Source organism: Chelonia mydas, chromosome 11 (genome assembly GCF_015237465.2).
Source record: "Chelonia mydas isolate rCheMyd1 chromosome 11, rCheMyd1.pri.v2, whole genome shotgun sequence".
In the NCBI taxonomy this organism is placed as follows: domain Eukaryota; kingdom Metazoa; phylum Chordata; order Testudines; family Cheloniidae; genus Chelonia; species Chelonia mydas.
In genome coordinates this window covers 65,155,210-65,180,768 of record NC_051251.2, presented here as the reverse complement: position 1 = coordinate 65,180,768, position 25,559 = coordinate 65,155,210, and the positions used below count along the sequence as shown (strand labels likewise).

At 41.3% G+C, this 25,559-nt stretch overlaps 1 protein-coding gene across 6 annotated transcripts in view; it reads left to right on the top strand.

Annotated features, from left to right (window-relative positions):
• The window catches only part of ERBB4 (erb-b2 receptor tyrosine kinase 4), a 971,255-nt gene that overhangs the window by 668,034 nt on the left and 277,662 nt on the right, over window positions 1–25,559 (top strand). For all 6 annotated transcript variants that reach the window (XM_043525750.1, XM_037912404.2, XM_043525751.1 and 3 more), the window contains exon 4: window positions 8,750–8,884. In XM_043525750.1, coding sequence (XP_043381685.1) covers window positions 8,750–8,884 — 135 coding nt within the window. The remainder of the gene's footprint in view (window positions 1–8,749; window positions 8,885–25,559) is intronic.

The following is a 25,559-nucleotide window of genomic DNA, read 5'->3' as shown; positions in this document are numbered from 1 at the left end:
CTTTCCATTCAAGAACTCCAAGGTACCTTGCTTTAATGAATTTGGCTTCAATAACACACCTGTGAGCTAGCTAAGCTCTTAGTCTTCTCGTTTATCATAGGGAAACTGAGTGATTGAGTGACCCGCCTAACATGAAAATGATCCCAACTCACTTGGATACCAGTGAAGAAAGGCAGCAATGCAGACCGGTTTTCTTTTAGATTTTGATGGAAGGTGTGAGAGCAGCTCCATGGAAAGTGGGAGTGTGCAGCAGGCTAGCGAAAGGGAGGAGGAGATTAAAGAAACAGTCACCTCCAAATTCAGTTCTCACACTTCCTTTAAGAAGGTATCCACTGATTTACTGTAAGTCACAATAATGCAAGTTCAGCAACAGCAACGAAACCCCCAGATGAGATAAACTATAACAAGAGAGACTATGCGAGGATTTTACTTTTAATCATGCTCTTAAGCCCTGTTGCTCAGAACAAGATGATAATAGGTAGGGTCTTTTTGGCTTTATTTGCTTAATTTAGCTGCTTCTGTTGTCTCCAGTTATTTGCGCTAACTCTCCATTGCCATGACCCTTCTACATTCATTTACACTAGTGCAAATTCAGGGCGATAGTGCTTTAGATTCACTGTGCACTGGTGCAAATAATGTGTTTGGTTTGTTTACATTTTGTATTGTGCTGGATGAAAGACTTGCCTTTAAAAAGGAAAGTTCAGCCTGCATAGCAATTAAAACCTGATTTCCCTCTGCACTGTAACCATACAAAACTGAAACCAAAACCAGGTGGGGCAAGTATGTGCTATGCATTTAATATTAGTTTGACTTTGTGTACTTGGGGCCAGAATTTTCAAAAGATCCCAGCACCCACCCAGATTTTCAAAAGAGCACAGTTCCCTGTTAAACTCCACGTTGAATGCTGAACGATTTTCAAAATCTGGCCATAGCTGCTACAATGGGAGCGGATGATTGCTTTGCACTTTGAAAATTTGGCCCCATGCATGATAGGCATGTATCACTGAACACAATGGAACAGAAATAAAGAATATTTTGTCATTACCACCAAGCTTTGAACTAGCTTCCAGCTAATGACCCAGATAATCTTTACTTGAAATTGTATAATTGAGATGGAAGACTGTCCGGGGTTTCTCGTTGATACGCAGCATCCGCATCCGTGAGCTTTTGACTATGGTTATTGAGCCGAAATACAGAAGGTTAAATCTCTCATTTTCATTATCAAACTGCCCCCATTTCCCCAATACAAATGTGACATATCAATTTTACACAGTCCAACTCTTCTTAAATCATCTGTACAAAAACTTCAGATCTTGATTGATGATGGATGAGCTATTTTCTCCTAAACCACCCAGTTCTCATTACCCTTTAAAGACATAGCTTATTAATAATGGACCTGAAGTGTGTTCCCAGAGGGCCATCAGCAATCCACTGTGCTAGTAGCTCAAAAGATTTGGTTTAAGGACCAGGCATGAAATTTCCAGGCCAAAGCCATTCTGGAGGTGATGTATTCAGCTTCCTGGATGAAATATGACAAGGTTGTAAGAGTAATACAGTATATGACAACAGATTGGTGGGTGATAATGGGGAGATGTGGCAATGTCAGCATCCGGAGAAGTATCAACAACGGTAATGGATGCTGACCTTGAAAATTAAGGACAGACAGCCTCAGTCTGGAATATCTAATTTGTATGTGTAGGATACATCTTGCATGATATACTGTGAAACAGAGCTTTTGTTTGGTTTCCAGAGAAAAGTCTTAGGAGGTATAAGATGGGCTCCAGTTTTGTTTCTGAAATTCAGATTTGCAATCTCTCTTCTGACTGGTTACAGTGGATGTTTGACGACATCCTTGCGCCCGGCTGAATACTTATCGTTCTCCACCCTCCTTAAAAATAAAATGCTAACAAAAACATGGTATCTTTCTCTCTCTCTCTTTCCCTTCCCTTTGGTTCGATAAATCCCAAGGTAGAACTTTAATTTTTAATCTGGAGTAGTAATATCACTTTCAGATCCAATGGAGAAAATATTTAGGGACAGATTCGGCTCTCAGACAGGCGCACACAGCATCCATTTGAAATAGGAGTGAAAGCTGTCAGAGTTGCTCAGAGTTAAGGATACCTTATGGGATCGGAAAATACCTCGCTGCCTTAATCTGCACAGGAAATTGGGAGAAGTAGAACATCAGTGATTGTGCTGTAGACAGGCCATTTATGACTGTTCAGGAGAAGAGCCTTTCTTGTGTTGCTTGAACACATGGATAAGAAGAGAGGTCCTTGCCCCAGAGAACTTGCAGTCTAAACAATGTGCAAAGATGGGGGAAAGGATGCAACAGAAGCCTTTTCCTTCACCTACTGTTCTGTTTTATTTTTTTTGTTAGAGTGATAATATGTGCTTTTTTATAAGAGCTTTTTCCTTCATACTTCTGCCTTATTCTACAATGAAGTCACAATCCTGATTGCTAACATCACAACTGCCATTCCATGGTAAAGACTAAAGCTGGTCAAACTATTCATTACAAATAATATTTGATGGATTTACCCACTTTCGGTAATTAGCAAACCAGTTATAAACTGATCCTGATGTTCTAATCTGCTCATTTTTCAGAAATATTCTCTGCATGAGACATTTTTGCAGATGGATGGATGGATTGATGGATTTTTGCATGGATTGTCTGTGAACTGTTTGCTTTAGCTATGAGTTACTAATGTTCTGTGATAGGTTACCTAAGTCACATGGTAAGAGTTCTGCTCCATTACTGGCTGATTGGAACTTTTTAAGGAGCAGATATTGTGGGTTGCTCATTTCTGGTGTGACATTCTGGGTGAATAATCATTCCTAAAATATTAGAGATTTATAAATATGTATTTTTCTTCAAACGACTGGCAGCTATCCAAATAACGAGGACAGTGTCCCTATGACTCATAACAAACTGGACTTGGTGCTTTATTTTAAGAAAATATGGGACTGACAGGATTTTCCTTTTTTTTTTTTAACCAGTCAAGTAGCTCTAGTAATGATGATAAAATTTTTGCATTCACTTCAGAATCAAGTGGCAAGAGTAGGTGGGGCTATTCTCTGTTCTCAGAACCTGTTGCAGCCTTTATGCTGGAGTGGAAGATGGTGTTCTTTTTAGAGCCAAATCTCAGGGCAGATTTTCAAATGTAGTCAACAGGACTTGTGCTTCAGAATCCTTTATCCCACTTTGTAAATCTCCCCAGTGGAAACTTTGAAGCTGACTTTTACCCAGTGTATTGGGTATTTCAGGCAGCAGCAGACCGAGCGTAGAGTGCTCTACCTGCTATATTAGGCAGAAATGCAATGATTAAACACTAATAACTTTCCAAATTTGCAAAAAAGATTTTAAAAGCAAAGAGGACAAAAGCTAAAAATGATTATATTTAAGTAAATGATATTTAAAATACATTCCCATTGTGAACATCTCTTTCCAGTGCTTCTTGTACGGAGATTAGCTCCTATCTGCACAGTTAAAGAGCATAAAATGCACTAAGGGAGCTGTCATTCCATTTCCTACTCTTATCTCCCAGAAAGAGTTCACCGAAAAGGAACTTCAGGTGTTTCATATGGAGGCGGAAAAAAAATCCATCATTATTTTATTTTATTTTTTGGTCTACCTTTCTCTGCCAACTTGTTTTTATAATCTGGGATCTCTGCCTTTTTCCTTTTGTTTATTGTTTAACATTATCTCTTGCTTTCAGTGCAGTAAATTAAAATTAGATGTTGACTTTATGATGATGAGTTCATTATACTGTAACTCTATTGCATATTGATCACATTTGTGCTTCATTTGCTTAACACATATCAGGGTTTATTAGGTCTTTTCAAGTATTGTTCTTGGTAAAAGAGCAGCAGGAAGCAAATCGCATTGGGGCCAGATGCTGAGCCAATGTAAATCAAACGTAGTTCTCCAGACGTCAATGGAGTTGGGCTGATTTGCACCAGCTGAGGACCTGGCCCAAGAGGAGAAAGAAGAGACAAACTGATAAGGAGGAATGAGTGTGGATTCAACAGAAAGGAAGGAGGAGAGCAAAAGTATTTGAAAGAAAAAACTAACCTCGGAACTTGCATTAGCTTTCTTATATTTAAAGGCCAGATTCTGAGATCCTTTGTCCAGTTTACTAGTGCCTTCCTTCATGAGTGACCTTGTTAACTTCAGTGAGATAATTCTTGGACAGAGAGACTATTCATTGGGAAATAAGGGTATCAGAATTTGGCTCTAAGAAAGGCCAGAGCAGACAAGGAGTGGGTGAGGTTCTGTGGCTTGCAATGAGCAGAAGGTCAAACCAGCTGATCACAATGGTCCCTTCTGACCTTAAAGTCTACCAGTCTATGAATGCAATGCTTATTATTGAAATTAAGGGTTGCTAATAGAAGTCAGAGAACTTGTTACATTTACCTTGAGTTAACATTAGTGACAACTTGTGATTTATTGTAGTTGCAGGAAAGCGACCTGATTCTTAAACCCTTTTTCACAATTAATAGCTTCTTACTCCACACGTAGCCCCATTGAAACTAGTGAAACTGTCATAGAATAGAGGGCTATTGAGTGTATCAGAATGCACAGAAGTTTCCTATCAAGCAAACTGAGACCATTTTTAATAAGCATTGTCAAGTGAATGCATGTATAAATAAATTATGCCTTTGGCGGATAGTCAGATATATCAATTGATAGCAACACTATTTAAAACCGATTTGTAAATTATTAGCAGAAGATGAAGGTGGCTCTTCAATTCTTCAATGTATGTCAGACAATATTTTTTGGATCAGGATTTGGGACAGATTTGCTAATCCCGTGTCAATGGGATAAAAAGGAGAAATGGTCGCTAATCATGTTTTCAAAAGTCCTGCTAAATCCTGCCTTTCTCTTGGGACAGAATTGCTAGCAGCTGCTGTGTGGGATATGTCAGGGATCATAAGAATATCATACAGACAGATCAGTAGTCTACCTCTAATCTGGATTCCTTTCTGTGCAAAATAGTTATTATTGTCTCCATTTTAAGCCCCTTTTCAGTGGAAAAGACAAGCTCTTAAACCAAAGATTTCCTAGAAATAAATGTCAATACCGGTAACTGATTAATGTGGAGGAAGGACGAGTTTGCATGTGATCCCTTATTTCATGTTATTTTATAGAGACTATCTCCTTTACATGGTATGTAAATCCTAATATTCGTAGTGAAAAATGCAGGGTCTTATTTCCTTAGTGTTTGTAGATGTTAATATTCCCCTGAGAAGTTTTTAAAGATTTGCTCTGGATCTGTAGACTACAAATAACCTTAATCATCCCCCAAGTAGTCAAGAGTTACTTTTAATGTCCCCTTAAGAAGGATGCCACTCCTAGCAGCAATAGCACCCCTTAATATCATTCTAAGATGCCATTAGTAAGTAACCTTCACATTTTCTTTGCTTGGACTTGCATCGGTGACACGGAGTGGCTCCTGGGGTTTTAGCTGCACCGCTCTCATTAACTTTAATGAGAGTCCCATGGGCTAAAAGTTTGTCCAGTGCTTTGAAACACTGAAAAACAAGAAGGGAAACAGTGGAACCGACAGGATTTCTGGTAGGTGAAAAGAAATTGTTTTGAAAAGAAATCCTGCTACTGCTGCTTCTACCTCGAGGAGAATAGCCTGCTCGACTGAGATTTGAGGAATCAGATCTTTAAGGAGATAGAGAAATAAGGCATGCTTAAACAAAAAGTAAGCATTGCCACAGAAATTATGTAATGACTAGATACTAATAACATCACAAATTAGGAAAAAAATGTTTTAGAAACAAAGAGGACAAACGGTAACAAAGATTATATTTCAGGAAGTTATGGTTAAAGTACATTTCCATTGTGAGTATCACTTTCTAATACGTCTTGTACATGGATTAGCTCCTATCTGCACAGTTAGAATGACAGCTCCCTTGGTGCATTTTATCCTATCTCCTATTTTAATTTCCTAGAAAGAGTTCAGGGAACAGGAACTTCAGGTGTTTCATAGAGGGGGCGGGGGGAGTCTGTAGGGTTCCTGTCTGCCTTCCTCTGCCTACTTGTCTGTTTTTATCTTGCTTGCATTGCTGTAAATTACAGGTCTTATGTTCAAGGAAACATTACAGCTGTCAGGCCCCTAAAGTGAGACCCTCACTCCCACTCTGGCCCCTTTAGGCCAGGAGAAAGGACTGGACCAGTGTACAGGGGACTGTAAGCTGGGGAAGGATTTCTGAGAACAGCTGCATGTTGCCCAAGGATTAAGGTGACCATAAGTCCTGTTTTGGCCGGGACAGTCCCCCTTTTTAAGCCCTGTCCCGGACGTCCACACATTTTTGGCAAAAAAGGGCATTTGTCCCAGTTGCAAGTTGCTCTGATCAGTTGGCAAGAGCAAGTGGAACAAACCCCAGTTTAGTCAAAAAAGTGGATTGCAACCTCCTAGGGGGGTTGCAGAGGAGCCTTTGGGGAGGCTAGTGGTGACACGAGGTGCTGAGTAGTGGGTCTTGGGCAGTCAGCCCAGGGCTCAGGCGGTCAGCCCCAGTCCCGGGCAGCCAGCCCAGGGCAGTGCGGGGCTTGGGCAGTCAGCCCCAGTCCCTAGTAGCGTGGGGCTTGGGCAAGCAGCAATGCCAGGTGGCTCAGGCCAGCCCTGTGTAGGGTAAGGGTGGGGCTCAGGATGCCAGATTGCTCAGACCAGCCCTGCACTGTGTCCAGATGTTGCTTCGGTAAATATGGTCACCCTACCAAGGACCCCATCGAAAGCTCTGGCATACATGGTGTCCTCAGTAACAGAAGGTGCATTTCAGAGCAGGGGTGGAGCACACACATGTCACTGCAGAAATTCTGGCCTGGGCTGCCATCCACAGAAGCTGCGGTCATTAAGACAGCTTCTCAGGGTTGTCTGTTACTTCAAGGACAACTTTACCCCCTGGAGCAGCCCGTTCAGGATGGTGCAAAGAGGTTTAAAAGCCATCTGAGCTCTTCCTTGCCTTGTGCTGCAAGTTCCGTGTTTTCTAGAGTTTTCCAAGGTGGATCTTCTGTGTATTTTGGATAAAAGCAGATGGGTTTCATCTTACTGACTTGTTCTGAAAAAGAACAAAGCAGGAGGGGCAGAATCTTTTACGGAACCAGATTCAATTACAAAACTCAATTTTGGGAGCTGATAAGTCACCTTTTCTGATGCCAACTCTTCTAGAGTAGGAGACTTTCTTCAAGGGAATGCAAAATATTTTTGGGGATATAATCAATGGTGTTTACTGAGGTTTTTTTCATGGAAAATTTTGACAAAAGTGTAAAGAAAAGTTTTTATCTAAATTCTTCAAGGAAAATTTCATTTTTTTCACCAGAAATTCAAAAACCAAAATATTTTGTCTGGAAACTGAAATATTTTGATTTGATTTGCAAATGCTGCCACAGTGCCTTATGGAAGTTGTAGTCCGGCTGCCTCATGATCCCATTCTACTCTATACACTGGGCTCCCTAGTGAGACTACACTTCTCACTATGCACCATGGTCTCCCTAATGGTAGTCCCTGGTCATGGTGCATCATAGGAGAGGCAGTCCTGTTGGGGAGCACAGCCCATAGAGATGAATGGGGAGAACTGCATCTTCCAAATCAAAATGTTTCTGGGTTTGGGTGTTTTGGTTTTTCGATGAAAAATTGAAGCCAACATTTTCATACCAAAAAATTCCTTTTGTCAAAACCCCCAATTTTTCATCATAAAACAGTTTAGATAGGAAAAAAAAATAATTAGTTGCTGATAATTAGAAATTAAATATATGGTTGAGAAGATATGGGCTTGCAAGGAGAGAGGCTATTTCTGTTACCCCCAGGATAACATGTGGCCCAATCGTAATACTCTGTTTATTTCCACTCCCCTGCATACACCCACTATGCTAAGGGCTGCAAGGGTGGTGGTGGTGGTATCAGTCAGGAGAATTCTCAGTTGCCTGATGAAGAAGAGAGGAGCTGCGTCTGGGGTCCAGAACCTGGTCCATAAGGCCAAAGTGTGGTACACAAACACACAGCTTTTCTCCGCAACTGTATTTCAGGTGCATGTGAGAGTGTGGCCTTTATCATAGAAGACTCTAGAGTATTTAACCTGAGAGTTGGCCAGTCCTGCACAGAACCATCTCTTATCAGTAGAGAATAGAATGAAGATAACCTTTCAGATAGACTGCATGGAAGTGTAATTCTAGAAAGTGCTTTTCCATGGTCATGACACATGCCCCAAATTCTACCAGTCCTAAATAAGAGAATTCCTTTCTTCCCACTGCCAGTAAGACCATTTAGTTCATATGTTTTTAATTACATTTACAGCATGGGATTGTGCGTGTCTGATTCAGACTAGAAGAGCGTATCATTTCATTATTTTATCTCAACAAAATCTTGGACATTTACACACACACACACACACACACACACAAATAAATGAGGGGTACATTCCTAAGTAGACTAGAACAGCAGGTGTTGTTCCCACAAACTCATCTGGAGACTGTCAAATCCCTTTGTATGACTGGTGTGAAGAGTTTGCACTGTAATCTGTGGCTGTCTTCGTCAGGACTCTTTTGTGTGTAAATAGATGGTTTCAGTTTTCAAATTCTGCTAGCTGCTTGCCCTTCGATTTTCAGAGAGTTACAAGGGATTTTAGCCATAATACTCACATTTAAAATCAATGTTCCTTCCCCACCCCTAGAAGCAATATATTTAATCAGCTGTACATCTCAATGCTGAAGGATTTGTCGTCTTCTTCTTTGATACAGAAATACTGAATGGAGGGGTATACGTTGGCCAGAATAAGTTTCTTTGCTACGCCGACACCATTCATTGGCAGGATATCGTGCGTAACCCACGGGCTTCCAACTTCACTTTGGTTCCAACAAATGGCAGCTCCGGATGTAAGTATTGGTTTTATTTCCAGCCTTGTAATGAGTACATCATGACATAATATAAATACAGTCCCAGGTATTCCATGGATCCTGCTTTAGAAGACTGTTAGCAAATTCTCCTTCCTTACTGTCCGTGCTTTAAAAATTCATTGACTCCTTTGGAAAAGTGTTTTGTCTAGAGGTGATTTTTTTTTACGTGTGTATTTTCTGTATTTTTTTTCTTTCCTATTTATTACTAGAGTGCTGGTGTGAAGACAGGATATGTATTGTTAGGATTTCTTTGCTCCTGCTGCTTGTTCTCTGCCTTAAGTCACAATCCCCTGTTTGTGACATCATAATTAGTTGCTGTAGTAATTCTGGTACAAACACAGGGTTATTATTAGTTTAGATGAGAAATGAACTGTTTTCCTGTATAATCCTAGCAATACAAAGGACACACAGGAAAAAAAAAAGATACAGAGTAACCAAGGGTTTTTAAACCGAATGTTTCCCTCTTTCCCAGACCTTGAGCATACGTAGAATTGTATTAACCAGTTGACATATTCCTCCAGCACTAAGGAATCATTAATCAATAATATTTTGGGAAAAAAGAGTCATATTTCTCAGTACCGCTATTATTCCCCCATGCGATGCTATAGTAATAATATGAAACCTAATGTGGAAAGGTGGTAGTGGAACAGTAGTGCTAGGGTGCAAATGGTACGTAATGGGGTAAATTACATCCATAATAGAGTATGATTATGTAACCCAATGTCCCTGGGTGGGCTATTATCTGCAGGGGTTGAACCTGGCACCACTGGATGTAAATCTACGAGACCTTGGAGAGCCCTGCCACAAGCCCCGGTATCAGGGTTTGCTGAAGGTTTCAGGAGGCAGGGCTGGAGCCCATATATCTCTGTAGGGATACTGGGCAATGGGGACAGGCTGTTGTATCTTAGGCAGTCTCCAAGGGCTATCGCAGTTATACTGATGGCCCTGCTAGCCTCTGCAGCCGCTCCAAATTGGATGGGAGCAGAGGAGGCTTAAAGGGAAAAGTGCAGAACAAAACTGCACCCTGGGTAGGAGCCACAGGATTTGCGCCCATATTCATAAAGAAGAATCCATTTTGAACACATGTACTTGTTCTTCACACCGTACTAGCTTTCGCGCTAACAGTGAGCTGGCCTTTCCCCGTCTGTCTTCTCTTCCAACCGGAAAAAAGAGAACACAGCCGCTTGACAGACAGGGGTCCCATCTCCTAGTCGGCTGTGAGCATTCATTTCCTCCAGGGGCCCGTCAGATTTCATGGTTCCTGCATCCTCCAGCTCAGGAGCTGATCAACAGCTTCTGCCTCCCAGCAGGTACCTTTATGTGTCTCTCTGATTTATACAGCTACAGTTGTGGCTCTGAAAAAGTTCATTCTATTTTGTTGGAGAATTCCCCACTGATTTTCCCCATTTTAAGTATAAGGAATCAAATCAGTATAACCTTTTGAAATAGAAAGAACCTCTTCAGAGTGACCCATTGCAACGAGCAGCAGACTTAATTGCAAATTTTCTCTTGTTTTGATTTTGTTTTCTTTTTTCTTTTTTGTTTTTGCATTGATCCTGAAAAATCAACAAAACCAATGCAATGAATGAGACATTTAAGGATGGATTTTTCAGTACTCCCACTGAAGTTTCTGAGAGTTTTACCACTGACTTCAGTGGAAGCAGAGCTAAGCCAATGCCAAGCTCTTATGGAAACCTCATCCTAAATTAATGTAGCAATCATTATTACCAACCTCAGGACAAAAAAAAAAAAAAGAAAGAAAATATACAGGCCTACTGCTTTTTGTCTTTAACTTCTGTGTGCTTTACTTTTGAAATTTTAACACAGGAAAGGGCCAACACGTGACCATAGGATGCATGTATACTAGTTACAAATGTAATCTAACCAGTGTTGTTTTATTAATGAAATGCATGAGCGACATTATATCACAGCTTCATAAATACCTCCACGTGGGAACAAATTTTAATATATTTTTCTCCATTTCTGGCTCACATAGAGATAGTTGTACTGTTCAAAAATATAAAAATCCACATACAATAAATACAGATTCTATCCAAATTAAACACAGGAGTAATATAAATATTTGATGTACCTGGGAAAGCTAAACTACCTTTATCTACACATTGTGCATAGATAGGAAACTAAACCCCACTCTATTAAAAAAAAATAGCTAAAATGGGATGACAAAATGTACTGAGGCTTTGGGAGACATCAGAGAAAATGACAGCTTCTTAAAACTTGTTGAAATATTATTCAGGTTCCACATGCGGGCGTCACCCTTTCAAAATAGCTGCAATTAAGTAGTTGTATACAAAAAAGCCTTCAAATCAAATCACTCAAAGAAACGGGAGAATCTTATTACCACCTGTCAAGAGTTAGGGGAAAGTGAATATGTTACCTTGGTGCTTTGCAAAAGACTTAATGCAAGTTGTTTGTGCTGATACTGAAAGGACTTGGTAAAACGATTTGAACATTGAATTATAACCCTCAGAGTGGAAGTCTGTACAGAAGTGCAAAAGATGAGGCATATGCCCCGCACTTTTGATTTAGAGGTCACCCGTATCCACTGGTAACATGGACCCAGCCAGACCAGCCTGACCCGGGTTATCCCAATCAAATGTATGCTGAGTATTTCAGAAGGACTTAGATCCTTTTTTAACATAAATTCTGTGGGTGTAGTGTGATGATCTGTTTATGGATACAAGATGAGTGTACAGTTTTATGTGAATTTGTCTGAAATTTCAGGTGCCTCTGAATCTTAGAAACTACATTGAGATTTATTAAGTGCATATAGGAAGTTATTAAATAAATTTAATTAGTTGCTGTGGAAACATGTTAAGTAGAAGAGATGACCAGATAGAATTCTACGAGAGCACCTGGGGAGGAAGGGGGTGTTCCCTTTACTAACCCGAACTATCTGTTACAGAGCAGGGAAATAGCACACGGGAGAGCCACCTCATTTACTCTTGCAAGATCATACAGATATGACTACAAAACCTCGTTGTCAATGCTGACATAGCAGAGGCTGTTAGATGCAATAGAGTCTGTGCAGACGTGTTACCTGTCTCATTGCTATGAGATCATCAGCTATGGGGAGCAGTATTGTCTATATAGTGTGCTGTGCTGACATCTAAAACTAGACTGGAGGAATTGAGGTCAACTTGCAGGAACATACTTTGACTAGTTACTCCTACATCACCTCAGTACTATTCCTCAGAGGGGGCGTATTAGACACGGGTGATAATTGGCAAGGCAGTTAGTGCCAAGTGTTTGGTCTGGTCTCTACATATTTAAGGGTTGCAAGCATCCTGTCTACCTACAGTGAGGTGTTATCAAGCCTCCTGAATAATGAACACAAAGCCTCCCCACTGCTTGTCACCAGCCACGGCTCCAGCTTGATACAAGGATCTCACAATGACAAGTTTTGGCCACCCCACCTACCGTCCCCAAGTCCCTGAATATACCTAAGTGGAACAGACTGAACTCAAGCAGAAAGGGTAATGCATTTATAACCTCCTGTCCTGACCTTGCACACATGTGCACATGTAGAGATCACAGCCACCGTCCACATTCCACTGTTGACTTCCTTGTTCCAGACTCCCAGTGCTGCTCTCCACCCCAGGGAGTAGACCAGCTAACAAGTCCTGAAGAACAATAGTAGCGCTACGGGGGATAATTTCACTTGGAGCCCTCCCCTGCTGTTCCAGGGCACCCAGGGGAGTAGGGGTAAGGCGAGAGAGCTGAATGAAATTAAAATGCCCTGAAGTGATACCACTACCATGCTGCGGAGTTTGTGTCACTGTAGCTGCTCCACGGCAGTTACTTCCATCAGTATTACGACAAAGCTGAGTTTGGCCCATGGGCTCTAGGAATTACTCTCCTTTGCTTTCCTTCTCTGCAGCCTGGGCAATGACTCTCTTAGCTGTATCCGTGCTAAGAAGCCAACTGCAAAGGCCAAAGCAGCTTAACCTCTCTGGTAGCAATAGTGCCAGTAAATTAACAAAAAGAAAAGGCGTCTCTAAGGTGCCACAAGTCCTCCTTTTCTTTTTGCGGATACAGACTAACACGGCTGCTACTCTGAAACCAGTAAATTAACACTAAGCGCTGCTGCTACTTTATTTCCTAGGTGCATTCTCATCATATTTTCTCAACACATGCATGCAGAAAAATTCTTCTGTGCGGCTTTTGAATTACATGGTTGGTGTTGGTACTGTTCTGAAGAAGAATACAACCAGTAGCTGCCAGCATACTGCTCACTATGCATCACTGAAATGTAATAAACTAATACTGCAACAGTGGACCAACCCTGCTTCACTGTTCTGGGTCTAAGGATGAGGATCCTTGTCCTGTGTTCTGATTTTTCCACTCAAATAATAGTATTTGCCATTTTCAGTGATTTTTTTTTTCTTCACAATACCTTTTTATCTGAAACTTTACAAAATTATTATTATTTCAGGCATATTCTTCAATGTTAGCTAACCCTAGGCCAACGTTTTTCTGGCCTGGCACATAAGGATGAGATTTTTCAAAAGTGCCTAATTGACATAGATATTCTTTCTTTGGCAACTTCACTATATGGCCCTTTTCCTACTTGTTTGCATTTTTTTTTCTTCTTCCCATCTATCTAAGATGCCTGTCAAAATTTCTGCTGTGTTCTTCAAATCTAACTTAAGAACCCCTGTTGGAATTTTAGCCGGGACTGGTGCCTTTCCACTTTTTTTTTTAACCAATGAAAAGTCCTCTCTCCTTCTACTCTGGTTATAGGTCCTAGTTCAATGTCCAGATCTTCTCTTTCCTCTAGCTGGGGGATTGGCCACTGGCTCAGCATTCAGTAGTTGATTAAAGTACTACCTACATATGTTCAATTGTTCTGATGTCTTCATTGTTAAGTAGCACTCATTGTCTTGAACTGGTCAGCTGGTATTTGTTTTTCTGCCTGACAGCTGCCTAATGATGTTGTACAGAATCTTCATGTTATTTTGTGCTGCAGTGATCTGTGCATCTGTTACCATTTTGCCTAAAAAGTCTCATATGTCTTTCCTAGCCCCAGGGAGCCCTAGCTCCATGCATATTTTGCAAAGTGGGCAATTTTGCAGGATTTGACACAAAATTGGGTTAAACTCAGAAATTTGGAGTGGACAGATCTTTGCTCTGAGATTTTGAATTTGTTTTAGCAAAGCTTGAAGGGTCCAAATTATTAGTTTAACATAATTGAACATAGCAAATGGCATAAATTCAAGTAAATCAATACTGCATGTAAAAATACTGAAACTATCCGGATGCATATTCAGGGTAGAGTCACTAACTTTTTAGAAAGATTAAAATTGCTTTCCATTTTGTATTTTTTTAAACTAGTAATGCTGTAATAAATTATTCAGGAAAACTCCCCTATACCGGACTGCACTGAAGTTAGTGAAACTTAAACACATGCTAAAGTACGGTCCTGACTTGAGGTTTATCGGCCTGATTGAAAGCTTACTGAAGTCAGTGAAAGAATTCCCACTGAAGTCAATGGGCTTTAAATCAGGCCCCATATTAGTTGTGAAATAATCAAATTTTGGCAAAATGTTTCAAGCTGATGGACTATAACTGTATTTTCAGTGTTTTTTTATACATAATGTTGTGCTATTCTATCATTGCTTTATCTACAATAACACCTGATAATGCACTTCATATAACAAAGTAGAAAGCTCAGCATGGAGCTCAGAAACAGTATATTTTTTACATTGTTTTATAGATTAGAAAAAAGATTACTCCCTGTCTGCTTGTATTTAATCTGCTAGATCTGTGTCGCATTAATGGGAAACAATTAGATTAAAAATTCCTCCTGAGTTCTAATACCACCATCTTAGACTATTCATAGAACTGCAGATTTTAAGGTCAGAAGGGACCATTAGATTGTGAGGTCTGATTTCCTCTGTATCACATGCCATTAAAGTTCATCCTGCTACCCTGTGTAGAACCCAAACACTTGTGTTTGACTAAAGCATCTTTTAGAAAGGCATCCAGTTTTGATTTGAAGACATCAAGAGATGGAGAATCCATCACCTGCTAGCGTAGTTTATTCCACTGGCTAATCACCTTCACTAGTTATTTATTTATTTTATTTTGCCTTTTTCTCATTTAAATATGTCTGGCTTTCACTTCCAGCCATTGATTCTTGGTGTTCCTTTTTCTGCATGTTTAAAAAGCCCTTTAGTACCCCGTATTTTCTCCCCAGGAAGGTACTTATACACTGTAATCAAGTCACCTCGATCTTTTTGGTAAGCTAAACAAACTGAGTTCCATAAGTCTCTCAATGTAAGGAATTATATCCAGCCCTTGAATAATTTTTGTGGTTATTCTTTCCGCCCTCTCTAGTTTTTCAACATCCTTTTTAAAATGCGGTCACTAGAACTGTATGCAATATATTAATATTGGTCTCACCAATGCCATACAGTATAATAATCTCCCAACACCTGTTTATACTTCTCTTTATCCATCCAGTGATTGCATTAGCCCTTTTTGCCACAGCATTACTCTAGGAGCTCATGTTCAGTTGTTTGTCCATTAAGACCACTAAAGCCTTTTCAAAGTCACCGTTTTCCAGGATACAGTCCCCCATGCTATAAGCGTTGCCTGCATTCCTTGTGCCTAGGTATATGACCTTGCATCTGGCCATTTGAAAATGCATTTTGTGTGAGTGAGCCCAGCTTACCGAGTGATGCTGATCGCTCTGTGTGACTGCCCTGTCTTCATCATTATTTACCATGCCACCAACCTTTCTGTCATCTGCAAATTTTATATTTACTTTCAGATCATTAATAAAAATATTGAGAAGTGTTGGGCCTAAAACTCATCCCTGCTGAACCCCAGCAGAAACAATGACGACTGTCCATTGATAGCTACTTTTTGAGAGCTCGATTAGCCAGTTCTTAATATTTTACGTTGTATTTTACAAGGTGAATTATTTTTTTAAAATCTAGTTGAACTTCTGCCTTTTTTCTTTTTCAGTGTTTTGTACTTCAGTTTAAAAAATGAAAATAGACTGGACAGTTTCAATGTTATTTATAGTCAGTTTTATTTTGAGGTTCCTATCTTATGTAGGAGCACGAAGCTTGAGCAACAGATGTTGCAGGGAAATGTGTTACTATTTTAAAAAAGAAACCGTATCCATTTACATTATATATAAACATTATATATGGAAATATTTTGTTATTGAAGTTAGATTTTGTGATAGCTTGTTTGTTCATCATCCTAGCTTTGGACCTAAATTGCCTGTCCCTTATCCCTTTAATTCTTCCAATCGGCCATAAAAAAAATCAGATACGCAGATGCATACATGCCTATTCAAGCACACAACACTGGACATTTTATATGATATGCCTTGGGATTTTATTAGTCAATGTTTGCATAGTGCTTTGTCAGTGTAAAGTGCTATGGAAGCACTAAGCATTCTTCTTCTTACTGGGAATTAACAACATGGTGTTTGTGTTTGATGGTAAGTGATATAAGGATAGCGTTGATATACAGTAGTTTACTGCGGCTACACAATAAGGTCTGAAGGGTAGTCAAACCATTGATTTAATATTCAGTATAACAGAGCTCTCGGTGAGTTAAGTCAGTGGTTCTCAACCAGGGGTATGTGTACCCCTGGGGGTACGCAGAGGTCTTCCAAGGGGTACATCAACTCATCTAGATATTGGCCTAGTTTTACAACACACAACATAAAAAGCATTAGTGAAGTGAGTACAAACTAAAATGTCATACCATGACTTGTTTATACTGCTCTGTATACTATACACTGAAACGTAAGTACAATATTTATATTCCAATTGATTTATTTTATAATTATATAATAAATATGAGAAAGTGAGCCATTTTTCAGTAATAGTGGGCTGACATTGAAGTATTTGTATGTCTGATGTTGTAAGCAAGTGGTTTATAAGTGAAGTGAAACTTGGGGGTATGGAAGACAAATCAGACTCCTGAAAGGGGTACAGTACTCTAGAAAGGTTGAGAGCCACTGGTTGAGAGTCCTAGTGGTTAGTGCACCTAGTGCAACCTCCCAGCGGGCAGGTCTCGCAGTTCTGGCCCTCTTTTAAGCAGAGTTGTGGTGAGGTGGGCAGTGGTAGGGGAACCTGGGCCCACCCACTCCACCAGGGTCCAACCCAGGGCTTTTGGAGGGCCAACAGTGTCTGGCCCCAAAAGGTGCCCTCCGAATAACCCTCCCAGGTCACTTCCTGCCATCTGCTGTTCTCCCCCAGCTTCCACTCCAATATAAGGTAAAAAGAAAGCTATCTGCCCCAACCGGGCTCAGCATACAGTCTTAGTCCCTCCAGGGGGCTTCTCCAGCACCTGTGGCAGGAGCCTTCAGGGGAGGCCTGTCCTCCTCCCCAGCTTTCTTTTCTGAGCTGGGTTGCTCCCTTTTGAACCCTTTCTTACTTGGACCATGCTCTGCAGGGCTGGCCAGGAGGGGCTACCTGGGCCCAGTCCTACCCTTTAACCACTTCCAGCCCACATGGGATTTGTATACCCCCATCACACCTTGCAGTTCTTCACACAGCACAGCAACTCATTTCAGGAGTAGCATGTCAAATATTAGGAAGGAGTCATTTTTACACGTAACTAGCCTACCCAGAAATTTCGACTCATATCTGCACCTAAGATGTTCCATTTTGTAGTAAGTCTGTGGGAGCCCTGTGTTCAGAACAGTGTAGTAGCCCGGACCTCAAATATGTGCGTACCTATCATGGACAGATGACAATCCAAGGCTCTGACGTTTGGATTAAGTTCAGATAAACGTCCAAAATTGCAGATGCTCAGCTAACCCTCCTGAGAGGTACTTCCCTTGGCTGGTAACAACGGTGAAGTTTTACCATGGAAAGTCATACCTTTACACACCAGTGGTTTGTGTCACACCATCTGAAATGGATGCACGAGGAGCAAATTTCATAATTATTTCATCACGCAGAGTCAGTGCCCAAACACTACCACCTGTACCAAGCCTGAACAGTTGGGCTTGGCACAGGGCAGAAGACTATTATGTGGGTTGGATGGATGAAGTAATCAAAGCAGAAGCCTGGCTGCCAATGCCTCAGCAGAGATGCCCCTCTCAATGCAAAATGGGCATTGCAACCTAGAAATTTCTTCTTGAAACCAGTGGATTCCTTCTTGTCAGAAGACAAACTTATGGCTAAGCACAAAATTATCATTGTCCCTTTTACTCAGGCTCTATGCAAGATTCATGCAAAGCTATTCTGTTCACTTGCAAGCTTTTTTATTTCTTTTCAAAGGAGCAGGATTTATCCCTAAATAAATAAATACAAATCACGATTAAAATTGAACAAAAATACGTTAATGTATGTAGGCTGAGGGAAAGTAGGCGGTGCCTAATTCATATTTAAAGCCAACTTTAAGACGAGCTAGTATATCATTCCAGGTATACATCTAAATTGGAAACTACCTACAGGGAAAATGACATTCCAGAAAAGTAGATGCTGAAGACATTTGTTATTGCAGAGTTTGTAAAATTATAACCTTTCATTGAGGTGCATTACTTTAACTTGAATTAACATTTTAAATGTATGTTTGGAGAACAGGGAAAGGGGCCTTCACAGACAGGTGGTCTCTGTATAGAATGCAGTCATTGCGACAGGTGTCACTGTGCAAAGCTAATACCAGTAGCTGTTCTTTCACACAGAGCACCATGAATAACTACACTACCCTGTGAAAGCTCTTTCCATGCTGAATACACCTCACGTGCTTGCAAAATTGCATTTTAACAGCAGTAATGCTTCCATGGATTTCTCAGCTGGGAGCACATTAAATCAGAGCTGAGCGGAGAGCCAGTATTTTATGTTCTTAAAAACGTATATATATTTCCTCCTCTCCCTACAATTAAAGAATATTGGTTCAGAGTATAGTCTGCAATTGAAAGAATAATAATACAGAAACAAAACCAATGTTTCTTGAGGCATGGATTTTTGCCAAACCTTTGAGAACTAAAGGCGAAGGAAGAATGAAAAGTGGAAAATAAATCCACTGTGCTCCTGGCCTTCAGTAGGTGCAACTTAGAGGCACCGTGAACACATTTTATGTTTGGGGCAGGGCTGGTCTTAGGGAAAATGGCACCTTGCGTGAACTTTGTATTTTGGTGCCCCTGGCCCCCGTGGGCACGGCAACCTCCCCATTGCGCCTGGCCCCTGTGGGTGCCCTCCATTACCCGGGCCCCCAAGGGCTCCCCACTCCCCCTTCACCCCTAGCCCCTGTGCTCCCCTCCTGTGCCCCCACCCCTGCCCCTAACCCCTTCCCTTTGTCCTAACCCATGCACCCCACCTCCCGGGTGCCCATATGGGGAAACTGACCTGGATGCACCTGCTCACTCACCCTTCCCGACCCCATTCCCTGAGTGCTGCTCCTCTGTGCAGCTCTAGGGGGCTGTGTGTGTCTTGGGGGGGAGCAAGGAGCGACATCAGGGCTCCCTGCATCTAGGTCACTTTCCCCACCTGGGCTGTGTAAGAGAAAGTCAGCATAGCAGCGGCTCCTGATGCTCACCTCACCTCACAGCCCAGGTGGGGAAAGTGATCTGGATGCATGGAGTGCTTAGTGTTTCTCCTCGCTCCCCTTCACGCCCTTCATAGCCCCTTAGGGGGGCGCAGAGGACAGTTGGTGGGGAGTATAAGCCGTATCTGTGCATCTCTGCTCGTCCCTCTCCCCCATTCCTCTGCTGGGAAGAAGCAGGGAGAAATCTGGGCACTCCCCCACTTGGCACTCCCCTGCCAGCCAGGAGCAGCTGCTGACTCTACACCGGCAGCGCACATCTCTGCACTACTGCATGGCGCCCCTTGACCATGGCACCCCTGGGCAGTCACCTGTGTGACCCACCCCTAAGACCAGCCCTGGTTTGAGGTGTCAGTCACTGATAGGCTGAACTGGTTCTGTAAGCAATAAGAACCTGGACATTCTTTCCTTTCTTCAGACCAGCATGTTTGGATTTGGAGGGATGAATCTGGAAATTTAGGCCAACATGCCCAATTTCTGGGTGCTTAATATCAGTGGTGTTGGGACAATTTTTATAGTGGGGATGCTGAAAGCCACTGAACAAACCTGTAAGCCCTGTATAGGATGGAAACTACTTCAAGCCATGGGGTGCTGCCGCACCTTTAGCACCCCTAGATCCACTCAATATAGACACACTGAAAAGGCCTGATATTTTTCATTGTGTTGGTACTCAGAACTTGCTGAAAATCTGGTCCCTTTAATGTCTAAGCATGTCCAAGTAAAAATAAATAAAAACATACTTAGGTAACACAAATACAATGGCCAACTTAAAGAGAGTTTTTAATTTTTAAGCATGGAAATGGTTGAGGCTATTGTACCCAGAGATAAATATCTTACAAAATCTTCCCTTTAACCCTTTGAGTGCTTTAGTGTATTGTACAAGATCCTATGTGTTGTACCACCGCTGTGTTGTTCTAACATCAGAAGAGTTTCTTCCCAAAGGAATCCTAGATCAAGATTATGATGTTTGAAAGAGGCTGAGGGGGACATGAGATTTCAGTTGCTTCAAGATGACATTTAGTGCCCTCCAAAACTGAGGCACTGAAGATCACTTGTCACTTTTTGGCCAACAGTCTATGCTCAGCAACCCATGTAGGGTTCTGCCACCACTTTTGGTTAGGGTGACCAGATATCCCGATTTTATAGGGACAGTCCCAATTTTTGGGTCTTTTTCTTATATAGGCTTCTATTACCCCCCACCCCCGTCCTGATTTTTCACACTTGCTGTCTGGTCACCCTACGTTTGGTACTGTTGTCACCATTAAAATGTCGTAACTGAACAGCCATTTCCACCAACGTACATGAGTTACTACTTAGTCCAAGATTAGAGAAATGATATAGTAATTCACATGCCACTATGTGGCAGCTGTTGGTAAATGCTTACGTTTTAATGGCAGTCTCTGTGTGCATATAATGTATTACTGCACACCACCTGTTTACCCGCAGACTGGCTGTTTAAAGAGTCTTTTACACAAGGGAGAAACTTTCAGCTTAAATACTTAGCAACTTACTTCGTCATAGTCACCAGTCTGTCTTGAGAGTAGGAAATTAACCGCAAATACTCAGAATATTAGAAATGATCTGATTGAATTGTGATTGGCATATTTAGAGTGAGTGGGTGGTTAAAATTGGTCTCTCTTGAGCAAGCTTCAGCTGCTTTAGCTGACTGCCTTTGAAGGGCTGCTTGAGGAAGAGAAAAGAAAGGAAACATTATAAAACCAGTCACTAAATTGTATTGAGCAATCGTCTTCTTGAAACTTCTGGGCAGGTGCATTCCTTTGAAGTTATCTATCTGTTAGTTCAACAAGGTGCCCTATTCCAGCCACTTCTTTTACAGACAGCACCTGTTGAGCACAGGTTTGATTTCATTCTGGATATGTTCTTAGCACAAAGGAAATAAGGAAAGGAGTTTTGGTTGGTGGTTTGTGTGTGAGAGAGAGAAATCCGACGTTCTCATCTTAAGGGTACACAGCAGATGATCTTATAGTGGGCCGTTCCAGCCTAGACTCTTTCTGTTGCTTGCCTGAAAGAGAAACTTCACATCACTACCGCTGCATTTTCTAGGCATATGTCACATGGGCTTGTTTGGCTGAACATCCTCAGAATTTGGGGTTGCCTCTATCACTCAAGGCTTGTGTTCTTTTGCTTTGGTAGTCATCCTGGCATACTTGGTTTCTTTCAGTCCCAAACTTCTCCGATACACTCTCTTAGAAAGTGCTCCTCTCACACCTTCCACTATTTGGAACAATGTGTTTGGATTTGGGAGAATGAAGCTTAGGGACTTTGGATGAGAGTTATGGCTGACAGGCAGGAAAAAAAATAGCTACATGAGGAAGAGGAGGGACCTTTTGGCTTTCTTGTGTGTACTCTCTTTAATTGCTCATTTGAGACTTCTGGTTCTGTCAGGAAGGACTCCATATTCAAGTCCTCCTGGGCCAGTCTTCAAAGAAGCTCTGACTTCTCAAAATCTTGTTTCTATTTGTTACCCGGAAATCCTGTCTGGAACTAGCTTATGCCTGGTAAAATATAATTCTCAGTCAACTTTAGGAATATCACAATAGTCTTCACGTTAGGTGACCTGATTACAGAGGTGAAGCTTTTTGACCTCCCACAGATAAGATAATGACTTCTAGGCTCTCAACAAAGGTAACCTCAATCAGCACAGCTACATGTGGAAAAATTCCTATGTCTACATGACAAACTCAATATGAGTCCTCAAGAAGGTATGATCAACATGCGCAGGTCAACTCACTCTATGCAAGCCATTGTTATAGATGGCTAATTATCATTGGGATCCAGTACTCATCAAAATCAACAAGTCCCATTGACATCTGCGGGTGCTGAAACGGCCCTCACTTTCTCCCATTCACTCCTAAGGAAGCAAAAGAGATGTTGACCTCACTTCATTTTATCTGAAGAAGATGGTGAAATGTGTCTGTGTTACGCTAATGGCATCCTTTCTCTTTCTCCACCTCCTGAAAATAGGTTTTTAAAGAGACATTACTGAACGCTTGCAAGCCTTCAGCCGGCCAGGCTTCCCCACTTACCGGAATGCTGGGGATTCCAGTTTTCTCCAGCTGCTTCTCTCCAGAGTTTTGTTTCAGTGGTACTTTACTTGCCTTACATTTCCCCACATCTTCAATTAAGTCTGGTAGGGTTTTGACTCACCCTTTCCTATTTCCCCTCAGAAAACCTGCATTAACACTGATAGGCCTCTAAAAATTCCCCTTCACCACCAGGAAATATTCAGAAGGAAGAAATTGCTATCTCATCTAATATGGAGAAATAGCAGTAAGAAAAGGCTCTTGTACCAATTTTATTTCACCTAGGATCTTTTATCAGGTTACAAATCCCTTGAGTATTTCCCCTTATTCCTGCCATTCTATATCCTCTTCCTAAATCTTCTGCTTTCCTTTCTTTCCTTTAGCATATTCCCCCTTCTCCCTATTTCTAGATACTTTCAGCAGACAGCCTAAGATCCTAAATGGATGTAACGACTGAACTGCTTTTTGTGGTGGTTCCTCATATTCAGGGTTATGGATAATTACCTATTCCTTACTATGCATCTAAAAATTAAGAGTAGACTTATTTTTGGAAGAGCCCTAAGCAGAGGATGTTTATAAGACGCACTACCCTACAAGTTGTGATGCTGGCAAACCAGGTGCCAGCTTATGATTAGGTCCCCATGCCTCACTTGGATATCGACACACACAGCTGGTAAAATAGGCATTAGAGTTATAAAAATGTGCTCAGTGTTTAGGCTTTATTTACTGCTTGTAAATTGCTGTATACATGAATCTCACTTATAACATCTGTACCCTGTATTGGAAGGTAATATATGAGCATTTGCTCTCTAACTGTGTAGATCACCAGACAGGAGAAAAGCATTAACTGGTGTGAAATACTAGTCTCCAACAGGTGCTATGTCCCATCTGACGAAGAAGGTGCATTGACACCAGATGAAATATTGCGCAACATCAGAGAACAAAAGACTTCTTTGGTTTCTTTCCCCCTGCTGCCTTGTGAAGAGCAGGAGATGGCAAGTGAATTCCTCCCATCAGCTGAGTTTGCAACTCAAAGCAGAAGGGTGGAAGAAATTAAAAGCCCTAACAAAGAGGAACTGTATTTGTATGCTGCTTGGATTCTGAGGGGCAAGGATTTCTAAGCATAAGCAAAAGATCCCCACTGCTTAGCCTGGGTTAGCCCTAAAGGACATACAGAGTTTGCTTGTCATGGAAGATTTCGAATAGATTTTGAAACTTAAAATTGGAACTCATTTGTGGATATATGCTTACCTGCTTTAACCTTGTAAATAAATCTCTTATTTCCTTTTTTTATATAATAAATCTGTATATAGTTTATTATAGGATTGGCCATAAGTGTTGTCCTTGGTATGAGATCTGAGGTGCAATTGACCTCGGCTAAATGACTGGTCCTTTGGGACTGGGAGTAACCAGAATATTGCTCTGATCTTTGGTGTAAGGGACCATCTATCGCAAAAGTCTGCTTACCTGGGTGGCAAGACAGATTGGAGTACCCAAGGGGACTGTCTGTGACTCCCTGGTTTGGCTGCTACTGTGCCTGAGGCGTTTACACTTAATAAATGGTTGATGAAAACTTAGAACTCACCACCAGTTTAGGATTCATGCCCTGCTGTTTAAAAGTCTGGCCTGAGTTTGGTACCCTTGCTCCTGAGCCACTGCAGGACAGCGTGAGACAAGTAACCCTAGGAAAGCTTGTGCCTCAGACATACCTTACCTCACATTTCCTCCCTGGCTTACTCCTTGCTGTGGGGGGAGAGGGTTAATATCCAATTATGACACTTTCCTGCACTAGCTCAGCTCTGCTGGCCAGTGATACCATAATGTGTGTATGTGCAGGTGTTTGTGTGAGGAGAGTCAAGGCTCTGTTTGATAGATAGGTGTGTCCAGTGGCAGAAGATGTTGGGGGAGATTTATGCCTTTGTCTGAAGCATCAGCACTGGTCGCTTTGGGAAAAGAAGGCTTGACTACTATGGATGGATCATCAGCGGCTTCTGGTAGAGCAATTCCTAATGGTCGCCAAATCTCAACATTAGAGATGGTAATACATTGCAGAAAGTGATGAGTTTGCATTATTTGTCATTTATGGATACAGGTTACTCCTTGTTTGCAAGATGACCACCTGTTTGTTCCTGAACGTGTTTGTGAATCCTGAAAGTTCCATCAGTTTTAGCAGGAATGATTATTCAGGTGAAAGTGGATCTTGGAAGTTTATTTTGTATTTGTTATTCCTCTTTTCCTCTTGGCCGGAAATGTGCCGAAAATATTCATGGTACTTTGACACCCACACCCACATCTACACAGACACATCCCAGCAGTACAGTACATTACAATATACATTACAATATAAAGTAATGAAAAAATACCCTTCCAACTTATCATCTTTTCTGAAGACTATGACTTTATTTTAACAATGGAAGCTGCATTCTGCACCACCCTCTTGATCACTGCTCTGAATGCATTCTAATAGCAACCAAAAGATATCTCGTCTTATAGTCCAATAACTGAGTTATTGTTTTTTGGTATGAAATTAGGGCAAGAACACCACCAGCCTCATCATTCGCTTGTCAACGTGCCTTCGATTTTTTTTTTAGAGCCCTCCTCAGAAAATCTGCAATGACATTGGAAAAAGAAAAGGAGTACTTGTGGCACCTTAGAGACTAACCGATTTATTTGAGCATAAGCTTTCGTGAGCTACAGCTCACTTCATCGGATGCATTCGAAAGCTTATGCTCAAATAAATTGGTTAGTCTGTAAGGTGCCACAAGTACTCCTGTTCTTTTTGCGGATACAGACTAACACGGCTGCTACTCTGAAACATGACATTGGAGTTTCTCACACAACATTATGCATGATCACACGGAAAGTACTTATGGCTCTAGCCTCCGATTCTCACCCATAATTATGCTCCTGTCAGACTGGATACATACAAAAAAAAAGTTGTTTGTCTTTTTGGTTTGTCCATTGCTGTTGCAGCTAAAAGATGTCGTCCAGCATAATCGATGTATATTAATTATTCTAATGTGGATGCAAACGTGTTTTGCATATGCATGTATAATAACCTCCCACCC